The sequence below is a fragment of the Pangasianodon hypophthalmus genome, chromosome 15, assembly GCF_027358585.1.
Source record: "Pangasianodon hypophthalmus isolate fPanHyp1 chromosome 15, fPanHyp1.pri, whole genome shotgun sequence".
NCBI classification, from domain to species: domain Eukaryota; kingdom Metazoa; phylum Chordata; class Actinopteri; order Siluriformes; family Pangasiidae; genus Pangasianodon; species Pangasianodon hypophthalmus.
The window spans coordinates 15,583,946-15,604,988 of record NC_069724.1 but is presented as its reverse complement, the minus strand read 5'-3'; the positions used below and the strand labels follow the sequence as shown (position 1 = coordinate 15,604,988).

Below are 21,043 nucleotides of genomic sequence, written 5' to 3'. Positions count from 1 at the left end.
GCACTTTTGGTGGCAGACCACCCAATTTTAGGTGAGCAAAAGCATAGGAACAGATTGTCTTAGAGTAAATAACAATATTTGGTTGCATATCCCCTGTTTGCAATAACTACATCAAGCCAGAGAACAATTGACACTACCAAACTGTTGCATTCTTCTTTTGCAATGCTTTTCAAGGCTTGTACCACAGCTTCCTTTAGTTCCTGTATGTTTTGGAGTGGTTCTCCCCTCAGTCTCCTCTTCAGGAGTTGAAATGCATGCTCAATTGGGTTAAGATTGGGTGATGAGTAGTTTTCTTATAGTATGGCCTCTATATTTCTGCTCTCAAAGTCTACTTTGAACAGTGGATTGTTTTTGGGGTTTTCTTTACAGCTTTCACAATGTTTCTCTCATCAACTGTTGTTGGTTTCCTTGGCCAACCTGTTGAATGTCTGATTTTTAATACATCAGTGGTTTCTTTCTTTTTCAGGACATTCCAAATTGTTGTAATGGCTATGCCCAATGCTTGTCTAATGGCTCTGATCGATTTTCCCTCTTTTCTCAGCTTCAAAATGGCTTGTTTTTTCCCCTATAGACAGCTCTCTGGTCTTCATGTTGGTTTATCCCTTTTAACAACAAATACAGTCTTCAAAACCTGGGGCTAAAACCAAGAGTAGACATTCAGAGCTATTAATTGTTTAAACAATCAATCTACTAGGGCACATCCGGGAAGTATTTTTGAGCACTTGAAAAATGGGTGGGTTCAAGTGGGTTGACACATCTAGATGTAAATATCAGGAAATGAAAGCTGAAAAGCTGATTTATCATCTCATCTGCATCTTTTAATCAGTCTATAGCAAAAAAATGGTCTTGCCATTCCAGTACTTTTGGAGGGGTATCCAGGTGTGTACGAACAGTACAAATCTGTGTGAGGGACATTTGACCAAACAGAATAGATACAGTGCAGTATTATTCATTGGGTAGTAACTCCGCACCTGCACTGCAACATAATATTGTATGATACACAAAAACATGCATGGCAGCTACTGTACATTTTGCCATCCTTTGACACAACTACGTATTAGCCTGTAAACTAAGCTTTCCCTATATAAAATACCTGCCTCTTGAATTACCTGCCTCGAATACCACAGTTAGCCATGCCTCCATCAAAGCCACTGAAATCACATTTTTCTGCATTCTGAAATTTTGTGAACATTAAATGAAGCTCTTGAAATGTATTCGCAAAATTTTTTAAGCATCAAACTGCTGCCACATAATTGCTGACTGGATAACTGCATGAATGTGCAGGTGCTGGAATGCTAGAAGCTGGAAATGACTTTTTCACTTATTTGTATTGTATTACACAAAGCAGAAAAATTAAATACAATGAAAATTTGACTTGCTTCAAATTGTTTGCATACAAGTATTACTTTTAAATGCAGAGCATTCTCATGAGCTACTTTTCAAGAGTGAAGTTTTTTCAAGTGTCAAAAGAGGGTGTGTGGTTTTCCTGCATGCTCAGTGCTAATGTGTGTGCTTTACCTGCATGCTCAGGTCATTGTGGTCCTCCTTAGTTTTAAATTTATTTTATTATTCATTATATTATTTTCTCAAGCATTTAAAAAATATACAGGTGACACAGTAATAAAGTTTTGCACTTGCTGGTAGTTGTGTCTTATACCTTAATAATAACACAGTATAACACAACTACACAAGGGGGCTTCAGGTAGGTTACTGCCGATCTGCTGTTCGCAGTTGACAGCCATATTTATCCTTTCATTGTATTTAAGTTACTTGTTTCATAAATTTACTTTTGGTAGCTTCATAAAATAGGTTCATGTTTGCACCTTTGTGATAAAGGAAATAACTTTGGTGTTCCTGTGTGTTTATGAAGGTTCTCTCACTCTCTTATTATGGGGACATCCGGAATGCACCCTACAGGAATCCCACACCCTGCTATAGTGCCCTCTTCAGGCAGGCAAGAGCACGACCAGTTTGACATGTATGTGTAAAAAACTTACATTAGAGCATTAGTCAAGATTAGGTGTATTAGTTTAGTAATTAGGCCTCTAGCTCTTAATTAGGTGAAATATCCTGCAACATTGGAACATTTTTTACTCCTTGACCCCACCTCTCATTCCAACCCAGAATCTGTGATAGCCAGAAGAGTTAATTTAGAGTTAACATTAGCACTTCACTTTCAAGCAGTTAAGTAGGCTGTTTATTAAGGGTATTATCTTACTTTGTTATTTAGATATAGATGATAAACTTTATTGATTTATTGTCTAATCATACTTACCCAATTGCTCTTCTTGGACAGCAGTGTTTTTGCCAGTGCAGGCACTGAACTACTTTGTCTCCTGATATTAGCATTTTACTCTGACCTGTGATTTTGCCTACTAGGCCATTCAACTGCTTGTAGCCAAGTTATAACACTATAAATATGTGAAATTCTTTGCGCTCCTATGTGTTTTTGAGCTGACCATCACTACTGGTGTTAGCTAGTTAGCATCAATAACTGCAGTTTTTTATTCATGTTCTACATAATTCTCACTAGTAAGAAATAAAAAAAAATGATTTGCATTTTTAAGGAAACTAGGACACCTTTAAGGACATAATTATATGTCTTTAATTACATGAAATAATATGGGATTTCTATAGTATTTGAAAGATATTGAAATGTTTAACAAATGAAAATTGAAATGTTCTTTTCCTTCTGCATTGTAGTAAGCCTCATACAGAGTCAAAGAGGGAGAGAGAGCCTAAGAAGCCAGTCATCAAGAAGCCTCTGAATGCCTTTATGCTCTATATGAAGGAGATGAGGGCAAAAGTCATCGCAGAATGCACCTTGAAGGAGAGTGCTGCTATCAACCAGATACTGGGCCGCAGGGTGAGGGTTCTCCCAACAGATAGTGTTGGACAATTAATAACACTAATCTGCTTAAATATAGGGATATTGTGTGGTTTTATTTTTATACAATATTTTGTCAAATATTTGTCAAACGGCTTTTAAGTAGTGCGATTTCTTCTACAAAACACTGGTTTCAAAATCATCAATAACACACTATTATTTGATGAAGACTCCCCTGTAGAGAATGAAAGCAGTAAGCCTCTTTTCGTTTTGCCAAACAAAGCTGAAGAAATTTTGTAGCGGGAGCCTGAACCAGTCCTCTGTACAGACCACTTCAAGTCAAGTCAAGTGGAGTTTATTGTCATTTCAGCCATATACAAGTACATAGTGAAACGAAACAACGTTTCTCCAGGACTACAAGGGACTACATAAATTGTACAATAGAGTGCACAAGTGCAAACATGTGCAGACAGCACAGAACAGTACAAGACAGTACAATGACTACTGGGACAGACAATGAGCATAGTAAGTCCCAGTGCAGCACCGGCCAGTACACAGTTCTGTTTAAAGTCAACCTAGTGACAGTAGTGCAAATAGTACAAAGGTATTAAAGGTATTTATAGGTTTTCAAATGTGGACTGGTTGAAAGCTCAATCAAGCTTAACCTCTTGCCAGCCTGCTGTTTTCCCATCACAGATATGGGCTCCAAATAATTGATTTTGAACACTGATGACCTCAAGAATCAAATAAACTCATCTGTGCGGACCTTTTTACCTCCCTTACCATCTTTCTCACTGTATGTGATGACAACACAATTACTCATTCAATCCTTGGCAAATTTTCAACTGTTCCTGTATTGCAAACTTTTTTTAATAATTGCTATGATTGGATTAATTATATTTTTACTGTGTAGTTTTTTGATGCGTTGCAAGATTTTATATGGACCAATGTAGCGATGACTGAGTTTGCAGCAGTTCTGATTGACCCGGATGTCCCTGATGGAAAGCCAGACTCGATCTCCTGGTTGATCCTGGGGAGTTTCTGTCGGCGTCTGTCGACGAACTCTTTGTTGTTCTGTGCCACTTGTTCCAGATGCTAGTGAGTGGTTTCCCACACCTGTTCACTCCTCCTGAACCACTCATCCACTGCTGGAGAACCGGTGGTGTTAGCATTCCACGGGAACAAGGGAGGTTGGTAGCCGGGGACGCATGGTAAGGAAGTGAGCTGGTTGGCCATGTGCATTGGTGAGTTCTGCGCATATTCCACCCATGGCAAGAAGTGAGCCCAATCTTCCTGGTTATCAGCACAAAAGGATCATAGGAACCTGCCGATTTCTTGGTTAGCTCACTCCACTTGACCATTGGCTTGTAGGTGATAGCCAGAGGTTGAGGCTGATTACCATTCTCAGCTTTTCCATGAAGCTCTTCCAAACATGGGACATGAATTGTGCTCTGCAGTCACTCATGATGTCCTCTGGTAACCCAAAATATCTGAACACATGGTGAAACAATGGCTCCACTGTTTTGAATGCTGTGGGTAGCTTAGACAGTGGTATCAGGTGGAGGGACTTAGAAAATTGTGATCACCAGGATTGCTGTCTTTCCTTGGGAGACCGGTAGGTCTGTCATGAAGTCTAGAGCAATGTGTGACTGGCAGAGGTACTAATTTTCCTGTGGGTAAAGTGGACCTTGTTCGGGGCACAAATGGTGCATGATGATATGATGTCAGTGAGTATGTCAGTGAGCATCTTGGCCCACCAGTACTTGTTATGGAGGAGAGGGAGGTTTTGTGTATGCCTTAGTGCCCAGTGGCATGTGAAGTGTGAGGCCAAGTGATGAGTTTAACCCTGGGGGAACATAGGTTTTTCCATTTGGACAGGTCTCAGGACACTGAAAACAATTGGCTTGGGCAAGTTCTTGATCCAGATCCCAGGTCAGCGCACCCATGAAACATGATTCATCAGTTAGTTCTTTGGGCAGAATGTGGAACATGTGAGAAAGGGAGTCAGCTTTACCATTTTTTTGAACCAGGACAAAAGGAGCTGCTGAAATTAAATCTGATGAAAAACAAAGCTCATTTTTGATGGTGGGAGTTAAGACATTTGGCTGTTTGCACTTCTCATCCTTGACATATAAATGATTTTCCAGTAGTCATTGAAGCAGATGTTTCAAATGGTTAACATGGGTTTCTAGGGAACCCGAGTAAATGAAAATATCATCGAAATATGCAATCATGAATTTCCCCTGGGCATGTTGTTGATCAGACACTAAAACACAGAGGGGACGCAAGAGAGCCCATATGGCATTATGCAGTACTCATAGTGGCCACCAGAAGTGATGCTAAAGGCCATTTTCCTCTCATCACTGTCTCTGATGTAGATGAGACTCAACTCAGAAACAATAGCTCAGCAGTTATGAATGCTGTGTATGTAGCTGCACTGCTGCACTGTGTAGGTTCAGTTTGGTGAAAACTTTGGCTTCTCTGAGTTGTTCCAGAGCAGATAGGACTAGTGCTAGTGGGTAGCAGTATTTAATGGTGATTTGGTTGAGTCCTTGATAATCAATACAAGGGCTGAGACCTCCTCTTCTTTTTTCCACAAAGAAAAAGCTGGCTGATGCTGGTGATGTGGAGGGTGATGTGGAGCCCTGTGCAAGAGCTTTGGAGATATATGCCTGCATGGCTTGATTTTCTATGGCAGAGAGAGGATATTTGCAATTTCGAGGGGGTGTGGTACCAGGCATTAGCTCAATGGCACAGTCATATGGACAGCGAGGAGGCAGACCACTGGCTTTTGCTTTGCTGAACATTTCATGATAGTCCTGATACTCCCGGGGAATGGTTACTTGGCACAAGGAGTCAGGGATTTCTACTGAAGTGGAGGCGGACATGAGTGCAGGCATATGGAGACTGAATTTAAGATACTATGATGAACAACTAATGATTTCTCTCTCTGTCCAAAACACGGGGGGATTAGCCAGGAGAAGCTAAGGACAATGGGACACTTGGAAGTGACTGTCACCAGAAGGGAGATGGTCTCATGATGGAGGGTGCTGACTTGGAACTGAAGCGGTTCTGTGCAGTGTGTTATCAATCCTCCTCCCGTGGGGCCCCTATCTAGAGCCTGAATATGAAGTGGGTTCTGAAGACGTTGAAGGCAGAGCTTGAGCTTTTCCACAATGGTCCGGTTGATGAAGTTTCCAGCTGCACCAGAGTCAATCAGACCTGTAAAGATAGTAACACCTTCTGATTGCCTTATCTGAATGGGAATCAAGAATGCTTGAGGGGATACTTATTTATAGGGACTCACTGTGGGCTGGGTGCTGCTTAGTGCGAGCCTACTCCCTCAGTAGTAATAATGGACATTGGACTGGATGCACCAGGCACTGGGAAACTTGGTGTAGGTCACTGCCACAATAGAAGCATAGACCCGCTGTTGTTCATCATTCATGTTCGAGGGCTGTGAGTTTGGCTTGGTCAATCTGCACACTTTTGATGGTGCTTTCGTGAGGTAAGGCTCTCAATTATTTTTGAGGCATGACGGTGACCCAGGACGATTGTCCTGGGTCACCGATAGGAGTTGCTCTCAGATCTCTTTACCTTCAGGTGCATGAACAAATACATGGCGAAATAATTCAATGAATCCGTCATAGGAAGAAATGTGCTCCCCACCTTGGGACCACACCTGCCCAGGTTGTCCAGTGCTTTGTCTGTGAGTAGATTTACAAACTGGGCCTCCTTGCATTGTTCAGACAATTGTCCTTGCTCAGAGAAGTACAGAGAGCACTGAAGCAGAAACCCTTTACACTGAGCTAGGTTACCAGAATACTTGTCAGGGCGAGCAATGAGAGTGGGAGCCAGGGAAGATGTTGCCACCATAGTTGTCAATGGTGGTGTTGGCGTGGTGGATAGCTGCGCAGTTTTGCCATTGAGCATGTCCGTGTGTTGCTGTTGCTCCCCTAACAAGTGGCCCTGAGCTGCTATCGCCTGTTACCAGTTGAACATTCCCGCTGCCTTCATTTTTCTGTGAGGTGGCAGAGATGGCGACAGTTGCAGGAAATGCTTTTATTAAGAAGGGACTGGCAAACACAAAATGAAATCCAAATTTCTTTTTTCATTTCTGCAAAAAATACTAAAATTGTGCTGTGTAAATAATTTAAAATATATACTCATTTGGATTAATCATATTTGTTTTTTTATTTATTTGGTTACAGTTAGAAATTTACCTTATAATGTGTATGTGTTTTACAGTGGCATGCTCTGACTCGTGAGGAACAGGCTAAATATTATGAGCTTGCCAGGAAAGAGCGGCAGCTTCACATGCAACTCTACCCAAGCTGGTCTGCCCGAGACAACTATGTGAGTGCTCTCAGACACACAGACACACACACAGACATAAGCAGACACACAGACAGATACACTGCCAAGAATATCTACAAAAGCAGTGGTCCAGTCCATTCAAAGCTGCATGCAGTGCCAAAAAGCCATCTCTAATGTCCTTATGACGCTCAGCATGGTAGTCTCAGTTGCTGTTAAATTCTGAGCACTTATCACATTAGATTTGATCTATGTGAAAGAATATTTCACCTTTGTGAAAAACATGAATTTCTTTAGACATTGATATTTTTTATGCATACAAAGGTTTACAATATTAAAAATACACTAATGAAGAAATTCATAGAAATTAATAGCAGTGATGAATTTCTTTCTGGAGTCCACATGAGAGGAGCCTATATGATTTGTTTTCTATCAGCAAATTCTTTGTATGCTATCTATGCAGTAGGCCCCAGCACTGGGTTTCCAACTTGCTGTGGGTCTAAAAGGACATATGATAAACAGTTGGATTCATTTCAACGTCATATTTAAAATTATTTTGTGAATACATACGTGTGTCTTCAAAATATGACCTAATTTCCTGTTCTGAGCTTTCACTGTCAAATTTGTTTGCATGCTATGGGCAAATGCTTTTGAATAACAAAATCCATCTGATAACTTTTGTGCAGGTTGGTCTGCAGATGGTCTGAGCCAAAAGTGGTGAATATTGAACAAAACATTGTGGGCTGTGAAACAATTTTAAGGGTTTTGAGAAAATTCCAAATTTTGCAAACAATACAATGGTGGACATGATTTGTTTTTTTAACATCAGTTGACCTTAGAAGCTTTCAAGGAATCAGACAAAAAAGAATCATTATCCTAAGCCAAAAAAATGGGAAAATGGGGGGAAAAAAACACTTTTCCTTATTAAAGTGCCATCTAGCAGTCAAATGAGACAAAACTTAATAGGATCTCTCAGGACCTCATTCTTGATGTTCATGCTGAGTTTTGTGCAAAAATGTCAAATCATTGCTGAGACATAGCCAAACTTCCTGTTTTACGTAATAGCAGAAATTCAGAAATGGTGGCCCAAAAAATTTTGCAGTAAGGTGACTCGGCATCATGTCACAAATCAGGTGACACCAGGACTATGAATGATTTCAGAATAAATAGCAAAAACATGTGTTTTCATATTTTAGTGCCCCTAGTGCTCAAATGGCGTGAAAAATTTTGGGCGCCCTGGAGGTGCGGTCTCAATATGTTTTCTCAGGTTTCATATTGATCCATCAAGCCTTGTTGAGGCTTCCTGTTTGCTGGCTTCGATGTCAAATTGATTTGTGTGTTACAGGAGAATGGTTTTGAATAACAAAAGAAGAAGAAAAGTAACAAACACAATAGGTGTATTTCATGCTTTTATTCCTCATAATAATAATAATAATAATAATAATAATAATAATAATAATGATAGTGGCCAGTTCTTGCCAAGGTACATAGAATCATAAAGATACTATAGATGAAAATACTTATCAAGTTTTGTGATGATAGCTCAATGCTAGCTTGCCAAATTTCAGCTCAATTGGACTTTTGATTCCTGAGAAAAAGCTATTAGGACTTACCTCCACTCCCTATCGATGGCCATGCCCTAACCTTTTCAGACATCGTCAGAACCTTGTATTGAAACCTAACACGTTTGGTTCAAATCCATAGCACCAATCATGAATTACAGCTATGTGAGTAAATTAGGCTTCACCTCCTTATAACTGATTGCCATACTGTTTAAAATTTTCAAGATGTTTTTTGATCAGTATTGAGGTTCACACTCTCCTATGTAGTTTGTTTTTGTGTGCACATACATGAATAGCTCCCCCCAGATAGCCAATTTCAATCTTAACCCTGTCAAACGCCTGCTGAAACCTGATTGGCCAATGGAATCCATGTTTTTAAGCAATTAGGACCTTAGTTTCGCCCCCTTTGTATGACCATGCTCCAAACATATGACCTTAGAATGTTCTCCTGTATAACCCTTTCAAGTTTCATGCAAATATGTGCAAGCAGTCATGAGGTAGCGCTGCTTGAGTAAATTAGGTTCCACCTCATTAGAACTGAATAATGTGGTGATGTGGTGGCCATATTGTTTATAAATTTCAATATATATTGACTGCACCGTACCGAGTATTTTGCCAACAAAGTTGAGAAGATAGGCCAAAAATCCTAGGACTAGTTCACAAAAGTAGGTTTTGCAAATTTATGCAAATTAGAAAAAAAATCTAAGTGGCAGAGCTAACTGGCTCTTAAGGCCTTTTTGTTTGGGAGAACCCAAGGAATCCGTGGAAAAAGAATTTTATTTTGTTGGACTCATGGTTGGTGAAATATCAAAGAAAACCCGGCACTATAGTGCCACCATTAGGCTGATTAGGCCCATTTCGCTTGCCTGAGTAAAATAATAATAATAATAATGATAACAATAACAACAATAATAATAATATAGCTGCAAGCAGCAATCTGTAGGGGACAAGCACCGTGTGCAGCCCGCACTACAGTTAGCTAGTTCTCACTGACTTGCATAGAACACTAAAGGAACCACAGATGAACATACTGTTACATTTTTGTGATGGCAGCTTAATAGTAGCTTCACATATTTACAATTTATTTTGGTTTAACTTAATTTGAATCGATTTATTTCTGTTGTGACAATGTCCATTGTTAAAAGCATTATACAAGTAAAATTGAATTGAATTGAATAGTAAAACTGTGAAGTGTGTTGAAAATTGATTTGCTGATGGCCACTATGTTTTTAAAGTAATCTATTCAACAGTAAAAATCATTTCACAGTTTAGTATAACTATGCAGTACAACAGATTTTAGCTTGATTGGATTTACAGACTGAGAAAAAGGTATGTGAATCTAATTCCACCCCCTATTAAAATCTGTATGAACTGTCATATACCCTATTTGACTTTCAGTGTGGGCTATTAATTGTTTCAAGTAAAAATGTCCCTAAACCTTGCTCTATACATGCAAATTATTTTGGATAGCTTTACATACAAAAAACACAGATTTTTACACAGAATGTCTAGATTAGGATCTATATAAATCAGGGGTGTTAAACTCTAATTCTGTCTTGCTAAGAACAAACATGTCCATAGATTCCCATCCCTCTCTTTTCCTGCTAAGGTACACATACACACACACACACACACACAGGCATGAACGCACCAGGGTCCAAAAGTCTGCCATTCTTTGAGTATGTAGATTTTGATAGGCTATATTTCTTCCCCACATGTAATAATTAGAAAATAACTTGGCATGTTGAGAGGTTTTTTGACAAATAAAAGCAAAGAAAATGTAATCTTCACACGTCAAACACTTGAGGAGATATATTCTTTTTTTTTTTTTTTTATAGTACCCCCTGTGGGCCAATTGTTATGATATTTGAGGGGTCGCCATAGTGTGTCCTGACCAGGTATTGTAAAGTTCATAGAAATTTGACTTTGCATTTAGACGATACGGCTCTTTTAGTACATACATGCAATGGCCTAAAATTCATTGACTTGTAGCAGCCAAACGGTTTGGTCAATCAAAATTGTTTTTTGTATGCTTTTGTCAGATTTCATATTTTATGCTGATTAGATGAACGGCCTAGGACTAGTTTGAAAAAGAAAGCTTTTTTTAGTTAATTAAAGATGGCAGAAAGTACGTCATCCAAAAGTAATTAAACTATATGACAAAAAGATGCAGGAGGACTGAGATATTCTGCTGATATAATGCTATTCTGCTAATAGAAGTTTCACTCTATTCACTACAGTTGTGAAGATATAAACCAAAAGGTAAATTCATTTATTATAGCACTCCTTTCTGGTAGGTATGGGTCATTTCTTTTGTGGGTGGGATATGGGAACTAACAACCAAAATTTGCTGGCAATATTTCAATGATAACCCTGTGTTATAGCTGTTTAAGTAAATTAGGCTCTGCCTCATTAGAACCGATTGACATGTGGTGGCCATATTGTATACAAATGTCAACATTTATTTTATGAAAAATATGCTTGTTTTTAAGTGAAAAAAAATGAAAGCTGATTGGCTGATGGAGGCCATGTTCTTTAAGTAACCAGGTCAACATCAAAGATCACTTGCAGATAGCATAGAGCAGTATACCAAGTTTTAGCTCAATCGGATAAACATTTCTTGACCTTAGTTCTGCACCTTATGCATAACCAACTATGCAAATGACTTCAGAATCTTGTCCTGTATATATGTTTCAGGTTTTGTGGAAATCCATTTAAAAAGTCATGAGTGAGAGCTGTTCGAGTAAATTATGATCAGCCTCATTAGAACTGATTGTCATGTGGTGGCCATATTGTTTATGAATGCCAGCCCAGCATGTTTTGGTCACACTCTGCTGAGTAGTTTGCCACCAAAATTGTGAAGTTCTCAAAAGTAGGTTTCGCATATTATGCAAATTAGCAAAAAAATCTGAGTGGGCAGAGAAACATGGTTCTTAAGACTTTTTTGTTTGGGAGAACAAAAGGAATAAGGAGCAGTGTTCACTGTAGGACTTACGGTATTAAAGATATGAGCCAAAATGTAAAACGCTTTGCTATAGTGCCACCATTAGGCCAATTGGGCTCATCTCTCTTGCCTGAAGAGCAGGAGGGAATACTGTGTACTGACCAAGTTTCATGTGTGTAGGACCTATGATTTGGTCTGCATGATCAGCTTTAGCAGAGAAAAATACATGAAGAAGAAGAAGAAAAATCTTAACAAAAAAGTGCTTGGACCCCTCATAATAATAATAATAATAATAATAATATTAAGAAGAAGAAGAAAGAGAAGACAAAGTATAAAACTAACAGACAAAAAGGTGTCTATGCACATTCAAATGCTTGACATCCTCAGAAGCTTATACTGAATATGTATTTCAGGTTTGGTTCAAATCTGAGAGACCAATCCTGAATTACAGCTTTTTTTAGTAAACCAAGTGTAGCTCCTTACAATTGATGTATGGTGGCCATATTGTTTATAAAGCTTAACATGTTTTTAATCATTATTAAAGTTCACATACTCCCAAGTAGTTTGACATCAGGTATCTTCACAAATTTAATGTCAAACTACTCAGCAAAGTGTGACTCTCAATAATTATCAAAAACATGTTGACATTTGTAAAAAATATGGCCGCCACACAGCAATCAATTCTAATGCAGTGGAGCGTAATTTACTCAAATAGCTTTAGCTCATGAGTGCTTAATGAGATTTGCACAAAACTTGAAAGGCATGTACAGGACAAGGTTCTGAGGTGCATGTGCAAAGTTTGGGAAGTGGTCATATAAAGGGGCAAAGCTAAGGTCAAATAGCTGTTTCTCAGGAACTATAAGTCCGATTGAGCTAAAATTTGGTATGGTGCACCAGTGTCCTAATCTGTAAGTGGATTCTTGAAAATTACCCAATTACTTGCCCATCATTGGCCAGACAGGTATTTGACACAGCTACCATGATATTTTACGAGGTGGACCGGAGAGACAGGCTTGGGACAACTTTATATTTTGTCACTATTTCTTTTGCTTTATAGCAATTTTGTTATATATGTGTGTGTGTGTGTGTGTGTGTGCGCACACACGGCTCGGTGCTGCTCAGCTCTCTCTTTAGTTTTCTCTCATCTCTCCTCTCTTTATCCTTGTTGCCGCTCACTGAAACACAGAACACTCGTTAGCAAAATCCTGCATAGATGTAGATCCTTACCATTTATTTTTCCTGGCTCCGCCTTCCATTGACAAACCAGTGCTCAACTATGCCCCCACCTCCACAGTTGCCCTTGAGCTATTGTCACAAAACTTGAACGGTAGGTTCAGCTAGGGACCCAGTACTGATCTGATGTAATCTCAGTCACATTGGCCCCTGGGGCCCCCTGTTATTCATATTTGTGCACACAAAAACATATCTCTTGGAAAATTAGGTGTATAGGGACAATTCTGTTTTACCTTAATTTATTTACTCAACATCTAATAAATTGCCTTTTGGACCCTTTAACTCCACCCAATCAAATTTGTGACCATTTGTATAAAATGTAGAACCTGCTACTGTGAACTAGTTCTAAGTGCTAATTTTTTTTATGATCCAAAAGTCAGTGTTTTACAGGTTGAGCAACAGAATCAGACTAAAAAAATTTTCACAGTAAACCTTATTTTCCAAGAGATATGCTTTTTTTTCCCAGCACTTCATGCTTGGACCACTAAAAATCCTAGAAAAAAAACGATAGTGTTCCAGTGACTTTGGTGTTTGGAGCCCTAGAAATACTAACAAAAACAATATGGTTCCCATATTATGCACTTGGACCCATAAAAATCCTAATAAAAGCAATAGGGTTCCAGCACTAAGTGTGGTAATAAGAACCAATAAATAAAATTAAAAACCAATTCACTAAAGAAGAAAGGCCATAGGATGCATTTGGGTAATGTTTGTTTCTGGTAGCACTTACTGTTGCTTCATGTTGACATCGAGGTGAACTTTGACCTGTGAATTCATGAGCCTTGCTCTTATGAGTCAATAGAAAAACAAAAGATCGTGGCACTGTGTATAGGTGTTGCTAATATCTGTTGGTTAGTGTAGAGCAGCTTTGCATATGACATCACTAGCAGACATGTGGACTGTGTATAGTGTTTAGTTCTTCTCTTTACCTCTCACTGGGAGACCGTTTCAACACACTTGGTAACATACTCAACATGTCTCTGTAAGTGAATGCAGTTTGCAATAAATGAACAGTTCGTTCCAGGCTTACTGGGTTTTTCCTGCTGCTGATTAGCAATTGTGGAGGTAGTCATGCAGCTAAAAGAGACAAGTGCCTTGCTTAAGCCCAGCAATCCAACAACTGCAAAAAGTGGAACCATTTCAGAAAACATTTCAGGACCTCAAAAAGGTCAAAGTAAACACTGGCCTAGAAAGCTGGTCCATCAGACTGGAGCTGGAACAAATCAACAGCAGTGGTGCAGAGTCATTCCTTATTACTGGTGTGACAGTACAGCAAAACTTTGACACAACTAAACTAAATAAGAAAACCGAACTGTTCAACACTGTTCATATACATAGCAAACCCACTGAACTAAAGGGCAACACCGGAGCAAAATGTAATCTCGTACAACACATTCAAACTTGTATGCCAAGGTAAGCAACTTGACGGTTCAAACATTGCAAGGCTGGTTGCCTACAGCAGCAATGAAATAAAAACTCTAGGATCAGTCATAGTACCCTGCAACTCAGCAGGTCAGAGCCATGATTTTCAGCTCTATGTGATGGAAAAAAAAAATGCACAAGCATTACTAGGCCTGCCATAACGCTAACCATGCCACGAATGCTTGACATGAATGACCACCCAGATTTCTCAAACAAAATCTTTGAGGACTGTGCAGACCTCTTCAAAGATGAAGTGGCAAGTTTCCTGTCACATACTCGATGAAAATAAACCTCACAATGAAGTCTGTTATCTGTCCAGCATCCTGATGGCAATGCAGAAGTTTAAAACAGAGCTGCAAAGAATGGCAGACCTAGGTGTCATCACTCCTGTATCTGAACCAACTGAATGGTTTCATTCATGGTGGCAGTGCACAAAAAGGATTCTGACCATATAGTATATTCATATATTTTTTTGGTTATCTGCAAAATTTATAAAAATACAGCAGTACCATGGTCACTACACATTTGGTAATTCAATTTCCCCTGGAGGAATGTAAAGCTTTCAGCTTGCTCCACATAACATTCTAGCCTCTGTATGCCTGTGTAAGCTCATACAGTAGACCATTTTTAAGAGACCTGTTTAATAACTTTCCAAGTCCTTTATATGAACAACTTAGTGAACAATGGATAATATAAGTACACCCTTACCGTTTTTGCTGTACATCTTTATGAAATGCAAAGCTTTCAGTCTTTGGTCTATATTCATGAACTTAAGATGCCTGATTTTATGATACACTACCAAATAAATCATATGAAATATGATTACATACACCCTTATGAGATTAAAATGTTAGATTGTTTGAATTGTGCCTAGAATTTGTAATCTAATGACACTAAGATTGAGCCTCATTTATCAAGCTGTATATGAACAGATTTTTTTACAGCATGTAGCAGACACCCTTATCCAGACATAGAAGTGCTTTGTAGTGACACAGCCTCATGTTAGTTTACTAGGTCATGGACTAAGAAAACCATCAAGAAAATTTTGTGAAAACCAGTCATTTTATAATATTGGCATTAATTAAAGAATATGAACAATAAAGAAAGCGAGCCAGCAAAAACAGGAAAAATAAAACGAATAATTTAATTATGACAAAAGAAATGTCATTGTAAAAATGGTGGATGGGCTGGTCTGTGCATAGCCATAAGTTGTAAACTAATGCCACAGCAGACAGAAGATTTAGCGCTCATTTATTATTATTATTATTATTATTATTATTATTAACATAATATTAGATACTTTTAATGGCATAGTGCAAATAGTGTGTCATCAAATGGTGTTCCTGGCTCTCATTCAGTGGTGCTGACTTTTTGTTGTTAGGATAGAATTCAAATTCACATCCCACCAAGAGCTACACTTTAGGGACAACTTTTCGCATGTTCATAAAATGCACAGATCATGAACCTGTTGAGTTATACATCCATGGGACTTATTTCAAAGTTCTAAGCATGATTTTACTATGCATATAACACCAAACATGGCCTAGTTGATGAGTTCCCAGTGCCTTTGAGAAAAACAGGGGGATTAGACATTCATGGAGCATGCAATTGTCACACAAACAACACAGTATAAGAAAAAGGAGGTTATGAATGTCCTGAGCAGGCCATGCTGATCACTAACATTACAGTGCTCAATCTCACTATGAACTCAGAAATAAACTTTCCAACATTGATTTACCAGTGTGAAGGTAGATTCATTAAAAATGTTAGCCACCCTGGCACACCAAAGTGTGGCATACATTATCATTCCACTTATGAAACAGATCCAGTCATGAAGGTGAACTTGCAGAACTTTCTTTGTTGTGCCCAGTGCAGTCTCTACTTAGACCAAACAGTGGCCCTGCGATCCACCAACTGTTTGTCACTGAAGGAAAGATGCAAGGGGCTCCCTTGTCTAAATAGAGACTCATCCATTGGGTGGTGGATGTCATCACACCTATAAGTAGGCCAGATGCCAGCCCCTACCATAACATGACACTTTATGAGTATTGTCTCCTCCTTATGGACATTTCTTAGATGCCATTTTGTGACTTTGTAGGAAGGCCAAGGCCAAACATAGAACCAGTTACATAGGCAGCTAGTGTTTTACAGTTGGCTGGAAAGTTCCAATGCTTTTGAGATGTCAATTTCATGAGATTTTTCTGAGATGTCATTGCTGTAGCAACCATGGCAAAATGATGTATGATGTTTAAACAGTATAATTAATAAAGAATGTTAGGACTTGTGAAATTAGTATGCAAAACAGTATTCAAAAATAAGCTTTGTATATATCATATCAGACATATGGAATGAGATGTTTTTAGCACCTCATGGGTATTCAACAGAGACAAATCATAGGATTGGAGGTGTCAGTGCTCACCAAAGAGAAGTGCTTCACACTCAGATGCCATTTTATGAGATTAATTCACATCTACAAACATGGATAAGAGGAAAAACTTGTTGGACTGGGGATGTCAAGAAAAAACATGGCATAGAAGTTTCTTGCTTCTCATTCTTTTTCCGGTTTACTGATGGCTTACTGGTTCCTGTTTTTGATATGTACCACCAGCTAGTACACAGATTCCCAGCCTTGGTCCGGAGTACCCTTTGTTCCTGCACATTTTAGTGTTTTCCCTGCCCCCACCACACCTGATTCAACTAATCAGCTAATTAACAGCCCTTCCTGAGTTGAAGAGGGAGTGTTTGAATCAGAGCACAGCAAGACAGAGGGTACTCCAGGACCAGGGTTGGGAACCTGTGACTTAGCATATCGGTGTTCTTAAACAGTCCCGGGCATGCACATTTTAATAGGGGAATCAGTTAGTCACTGAACATATAGATTAGCTGGAAAAGAATGTACCTAATGCTTTTGCTACTAATCTCCATCACTAGGCTTTTTAAAAAATGTACTTAGTCCTTTTTCTTGGTTATGTCTGCACAAATGTCTTTAACAAATGGTTCTGTATGTATGCATTCACTTACAGGGCAAAAAGAAGAGAAGAAAAAGAGAAAAGCAGCAAGATTCTGCCACAGGTACAACCATAGTTATGTTTACATATTTGCTTTCTTCATAAAATATATCCTGGAAAATTCCATATGGTGCAATCATAGCATAAAAACAGATTCTGTATTCATTTTTCTAAACTGGGAAACAGCTACACTATACTGCCAAAAGTTTGTGGACACCTGACCGTCACACCCATATGTGCGTTTTGAACATCCCATTCTAGATTTAGTCCCTACCTAACCTCCCCAGCCACAAGGAATGCACATTCTCTGGCCAAGAACACAGAAAACCTCCATAAAGTAACAAGTTTTAAAAGGAAATTTCTCTTCGCATTGATTTGTTTTTGGAACCTTAGGAAAGGGTTCTAACAATGTTTTTTTGCTTTTTCGTGTTCTCTCTGTCTGTTAACAAGGTCTCTGCCCATGTCTTCTCCCTCTCCCTTTCTTCCAATCTTCCTTTTGCTCCTTCCTTTTCTATGTGTGCATGCTTGCTGGTTTGCACTCAGACCCTGGCTTCCCTAAGAAATGCCGAGCTCGTTTCGGCCTCAATCAACAAATGGACTGGTGTGATCCCTGCAGGTGTGTACCTCTCCTTTTCTGCCATCCTAAAATTTGCCCAACCTTCCTTCTCTGTCTGTTGCTGCTTTGCATGGTGTCCTGAACTAACATTAGAGCACACAATGGTCAGTATGTTTTGGTAAATATTGTTTTAAAATAAATAAATGGAAATGTTTTTTAAACCTGGTTTAAAGTTATAAAAAACAATATATTTGTAAATAAGATGCATGTTAACCAACTCAACAAAAAATTACATTTTATACATGCCTTAGTATCCTAAAACATGCTGACTGTAGCTTTAGAATCAGGACATTTTTTGTCTTTGGAACCTTGGCATTCATGTTTTTGTTTAAATCATCTAATTAAATGTAGCTCACACGTCATAATTACAGTCTTGAGAAGCTCATACTCATACATAAATATTTTAGTGTTTTCCCTGCTCTAACATGCAGATGGAAGCCATAAATTGTAAATTAAACCAAACTTGCAGTGACTACTGTAATTACTATAAGGACTGTTCCTACAGCAATATATCGACTATTTATTAGACTCCAATTAGATATTTATATCAATGTTTGCCATTCTTCTCCTTCATCAACATATTAGTCTATTTTCTATCCCTGATTTTTTTTTCTTGTAAGGCCTAATATGGTTGGAGAGGGATCTTGGCTAAATCCTCTATGCAGGACAAAGTCCAAGCTTTACACTGTTAAGTTTTGGCATGTGGGCATGGTCTCTGCAACTGTTTGTTGTGTTCTGTCTTGATTTGAATATACAGTCAGGTACACAAATATTTGGACATTGAAAAAATTATTGTTATTTTAGCTGTCTACCACAAGATACAAGAGTTGAAATTGAATATTGCATGTGCATACTGCATAATTTCTAAAAGGTGAACGGTGTACTTTTTACACTATATTACCAAAAGTATTCGGTCACCCATCCAAATGATCAGAATCAGGTGTCCTAATCACTTGGCCTGGCCACAGGTGTATAAAATCAAGCACTTAGGCATGCAGACTGTTTTTACAAACATTTGTGAAAGAATGGGCCGCTCTCAGGAGCTCAGTGAATTCCAGCGTGGAACTGTCATAGGATGCCACCTGTGCAACAAATCCAGTCGTGAAATTTCCTCGCTCCTAAATATTCCACAGTCAACTGTCAGCTTTATCATGACAAAATGGAAGAGTTTGGGAACAACAGCAACTCAGCCACGAAGTGGTAGGCCACGTAAACTGACGGAGAGGGGTCAGCGGATGCTGAAGCGCATAGTGCAAAGAGGTCGTCGACTTTCTTCACAGTCAATTGCTACAGAGCTCCAAACTTCACGTGACCTTCAGATTAGCCCAAGTACAGTACACAGAGAGCTTCATGGAATGGGTTTCCATGGCCGAGCAGCTGCATCCAAGCCACACATCACCAAGTGCAATGCAAAGCGTCGGATGCAGTGGTGTAAAGCACGCCGCCACTGGACTCTAGAGCAGTGGAGACGCGTTCTCTGGAGTGATGAATCACGCTTTTCCATCTGGCAATCTGATGGACGAGTCTGGGTTTGGAGGTTGCCAGGAGAACGGTACATTTCGGACTGCATTGTGCCGAGTGTGAAATTTGGTGGAGGAGGAATTATGGTGTGGGGTTGTTTTTCAGGAGTTGGGCTTGGCCCCTTAGTTCCAGTGAAAGGAACTTTGAATGCTTCAGGATACCAAAACATTTTGGACAATTCCATGCTCCCAACCTTGTGGGAACAGTTTGGCGCGGGCCCCTTCCTCTTCCAACATGACTGTGCACCAGTGCACAAAGCAAGGTCCATAAAGACATGGATGACAGAGTCTGGTGTGGAGGAACTTGACTGGCCTGCACAGAGTCCTGACCTGAACCCGATAGAACACCTTTGGGATGAATTAGAGCGGAGACTGAGAGCCAGGCCTTCTCGACCAACATCAGTGTGTGACCTCACCAATGCGCTATTGGAAGAATGGTCAAAAATTCCTATAAACACACTCCTCAACCTTGTGGACAGCCTTCCCAGAAGAGTTGAAGCTGTAATAGCTGCAAAAGGTGGACCGACATCATATTGAACCCTATGGGTTAGGAATGGGATGGCACTTAAGTTCGTATGTGAGTCAAGGCAGGTGACCGAATACTTTTGGTAATATAGTGTATATGTGCAGTTTACAGTGGGTATCAAGTGTTTTCTTGTCTGCAGTCCCCTGGCAGTAGGAGGGGTGAAACAGAATGCTAGCCACATATGTAACTGTTCTTTGAACACCAAATAACCAACCATTTTCCATACTTACAGTTAATCCGGTTGTGAGTAAGCAAAATGTATACAAAAATTCTGTCTTTAAAAGTTGATAACTGGCCATGATGAAAGCAAAATAACAGTGCCCTGCTATCTGAAAATAAGGAATTTGTTGGAAGGAAACTTTGCTTGAAGGCTGGCCATCATTTTCCTTCAGGAGGGCCTCATGTATCAAAGTTTATACAAGAAATTTGGTATTCATGAAAATCCTGTAAATTCTAAAAAATATTTGTCTCCCACTCCTGGTCCTGAGTGTGTGTAAATTTACACAAGTTGTTTTATATTATTGGCATTAATTAAAGAACATGAATAAAGCAAGCCAAGACAAACCCATACATTAAAACAAATAAAACTAATGATTCCATTATGACAAAAGAAATGGTGCCACTTAAATGGAGGACGGGCCATTCTGTCTGTGCATAGTTGTAAGTCAGCTATTGGAAGATTTAGCGCTTACATATTGGGTGGCCAAGCACCGAAGGTGTGTAGAACCGTCTGGTAAAAAGTTGTGAAATTTGGCGTACTGATTGGGGAGGGTCTAAGGAACATTCTGACCAAATTTGGGCCAAGTGCTCCCAGCCCTCTAGTGCCACCATCTGGTCAAATTTGGGCCTAATTTAGAAGTATGCTTATGGTCACCTTGTGTCCAAAATTTAATAGCCAGGCATCCCTGGATTCCCTTGGTTGAGGCAAGTTCAATGCATCCTATGACGTCAATTTCCACCTAATTAGATTTTCCACTATCTTGGATTTTGTCAAAAACTGTTTTCGCTACTCCTCCTACAAATTTTGTCTAATCACCAAATGTGGGACACGTCATCTTCAGAGTAAGCGTC

At 39.3% G+C, this 21,043-nt stretch overlaps 1 protein-coding gene across 7 annotated transcripts in view; it reads left to right on the top strand.

Annotated features, from left to right (window-relative positions):
- The window catches only part of tcf7 (transcription factor 7), a 104,470-nt gene that overhangs the window by 75,098 nt on the left and 8,329 nt on the right, over nucleotides 1–21,043 (top strand). For 3 of the 7 annotated variants that reach the window (XM_026929261.3, XM_034311453.2, XM_034311454.2), the window contains 5 exons: nucleotides 1,871–1,978; nucleotides 2,704–2,866; nucleotides 7,076–7,183; nucleotides 17,326–17,374; nucleotides 17,854–17,926. In XM_026929261.3, coding sequence (XP_026785062.2) covers nucleotides 1,871–1,978; nucleotides 2,704–2,866; nucleotides 7,076–7,183; nucleotides 17,326–17,374; nucleotides 17,854–17,926 — 501 coding nt within the window. Of the gene's footprint in view, nucleotides 1–1,870; nucleotides 1,979–2,703; nucleotides 2,867–7,075; nucleotides 7,184–17,325; nucleotides 17,375–17,571; nucleotides 17,928–21,043 lie in introns of those variants that run through there. The other 4 variants (XM_034311455.2, XM_034311456.2, XR_004579633.2 and 1 more) reach the window with 3 other exon arrangements.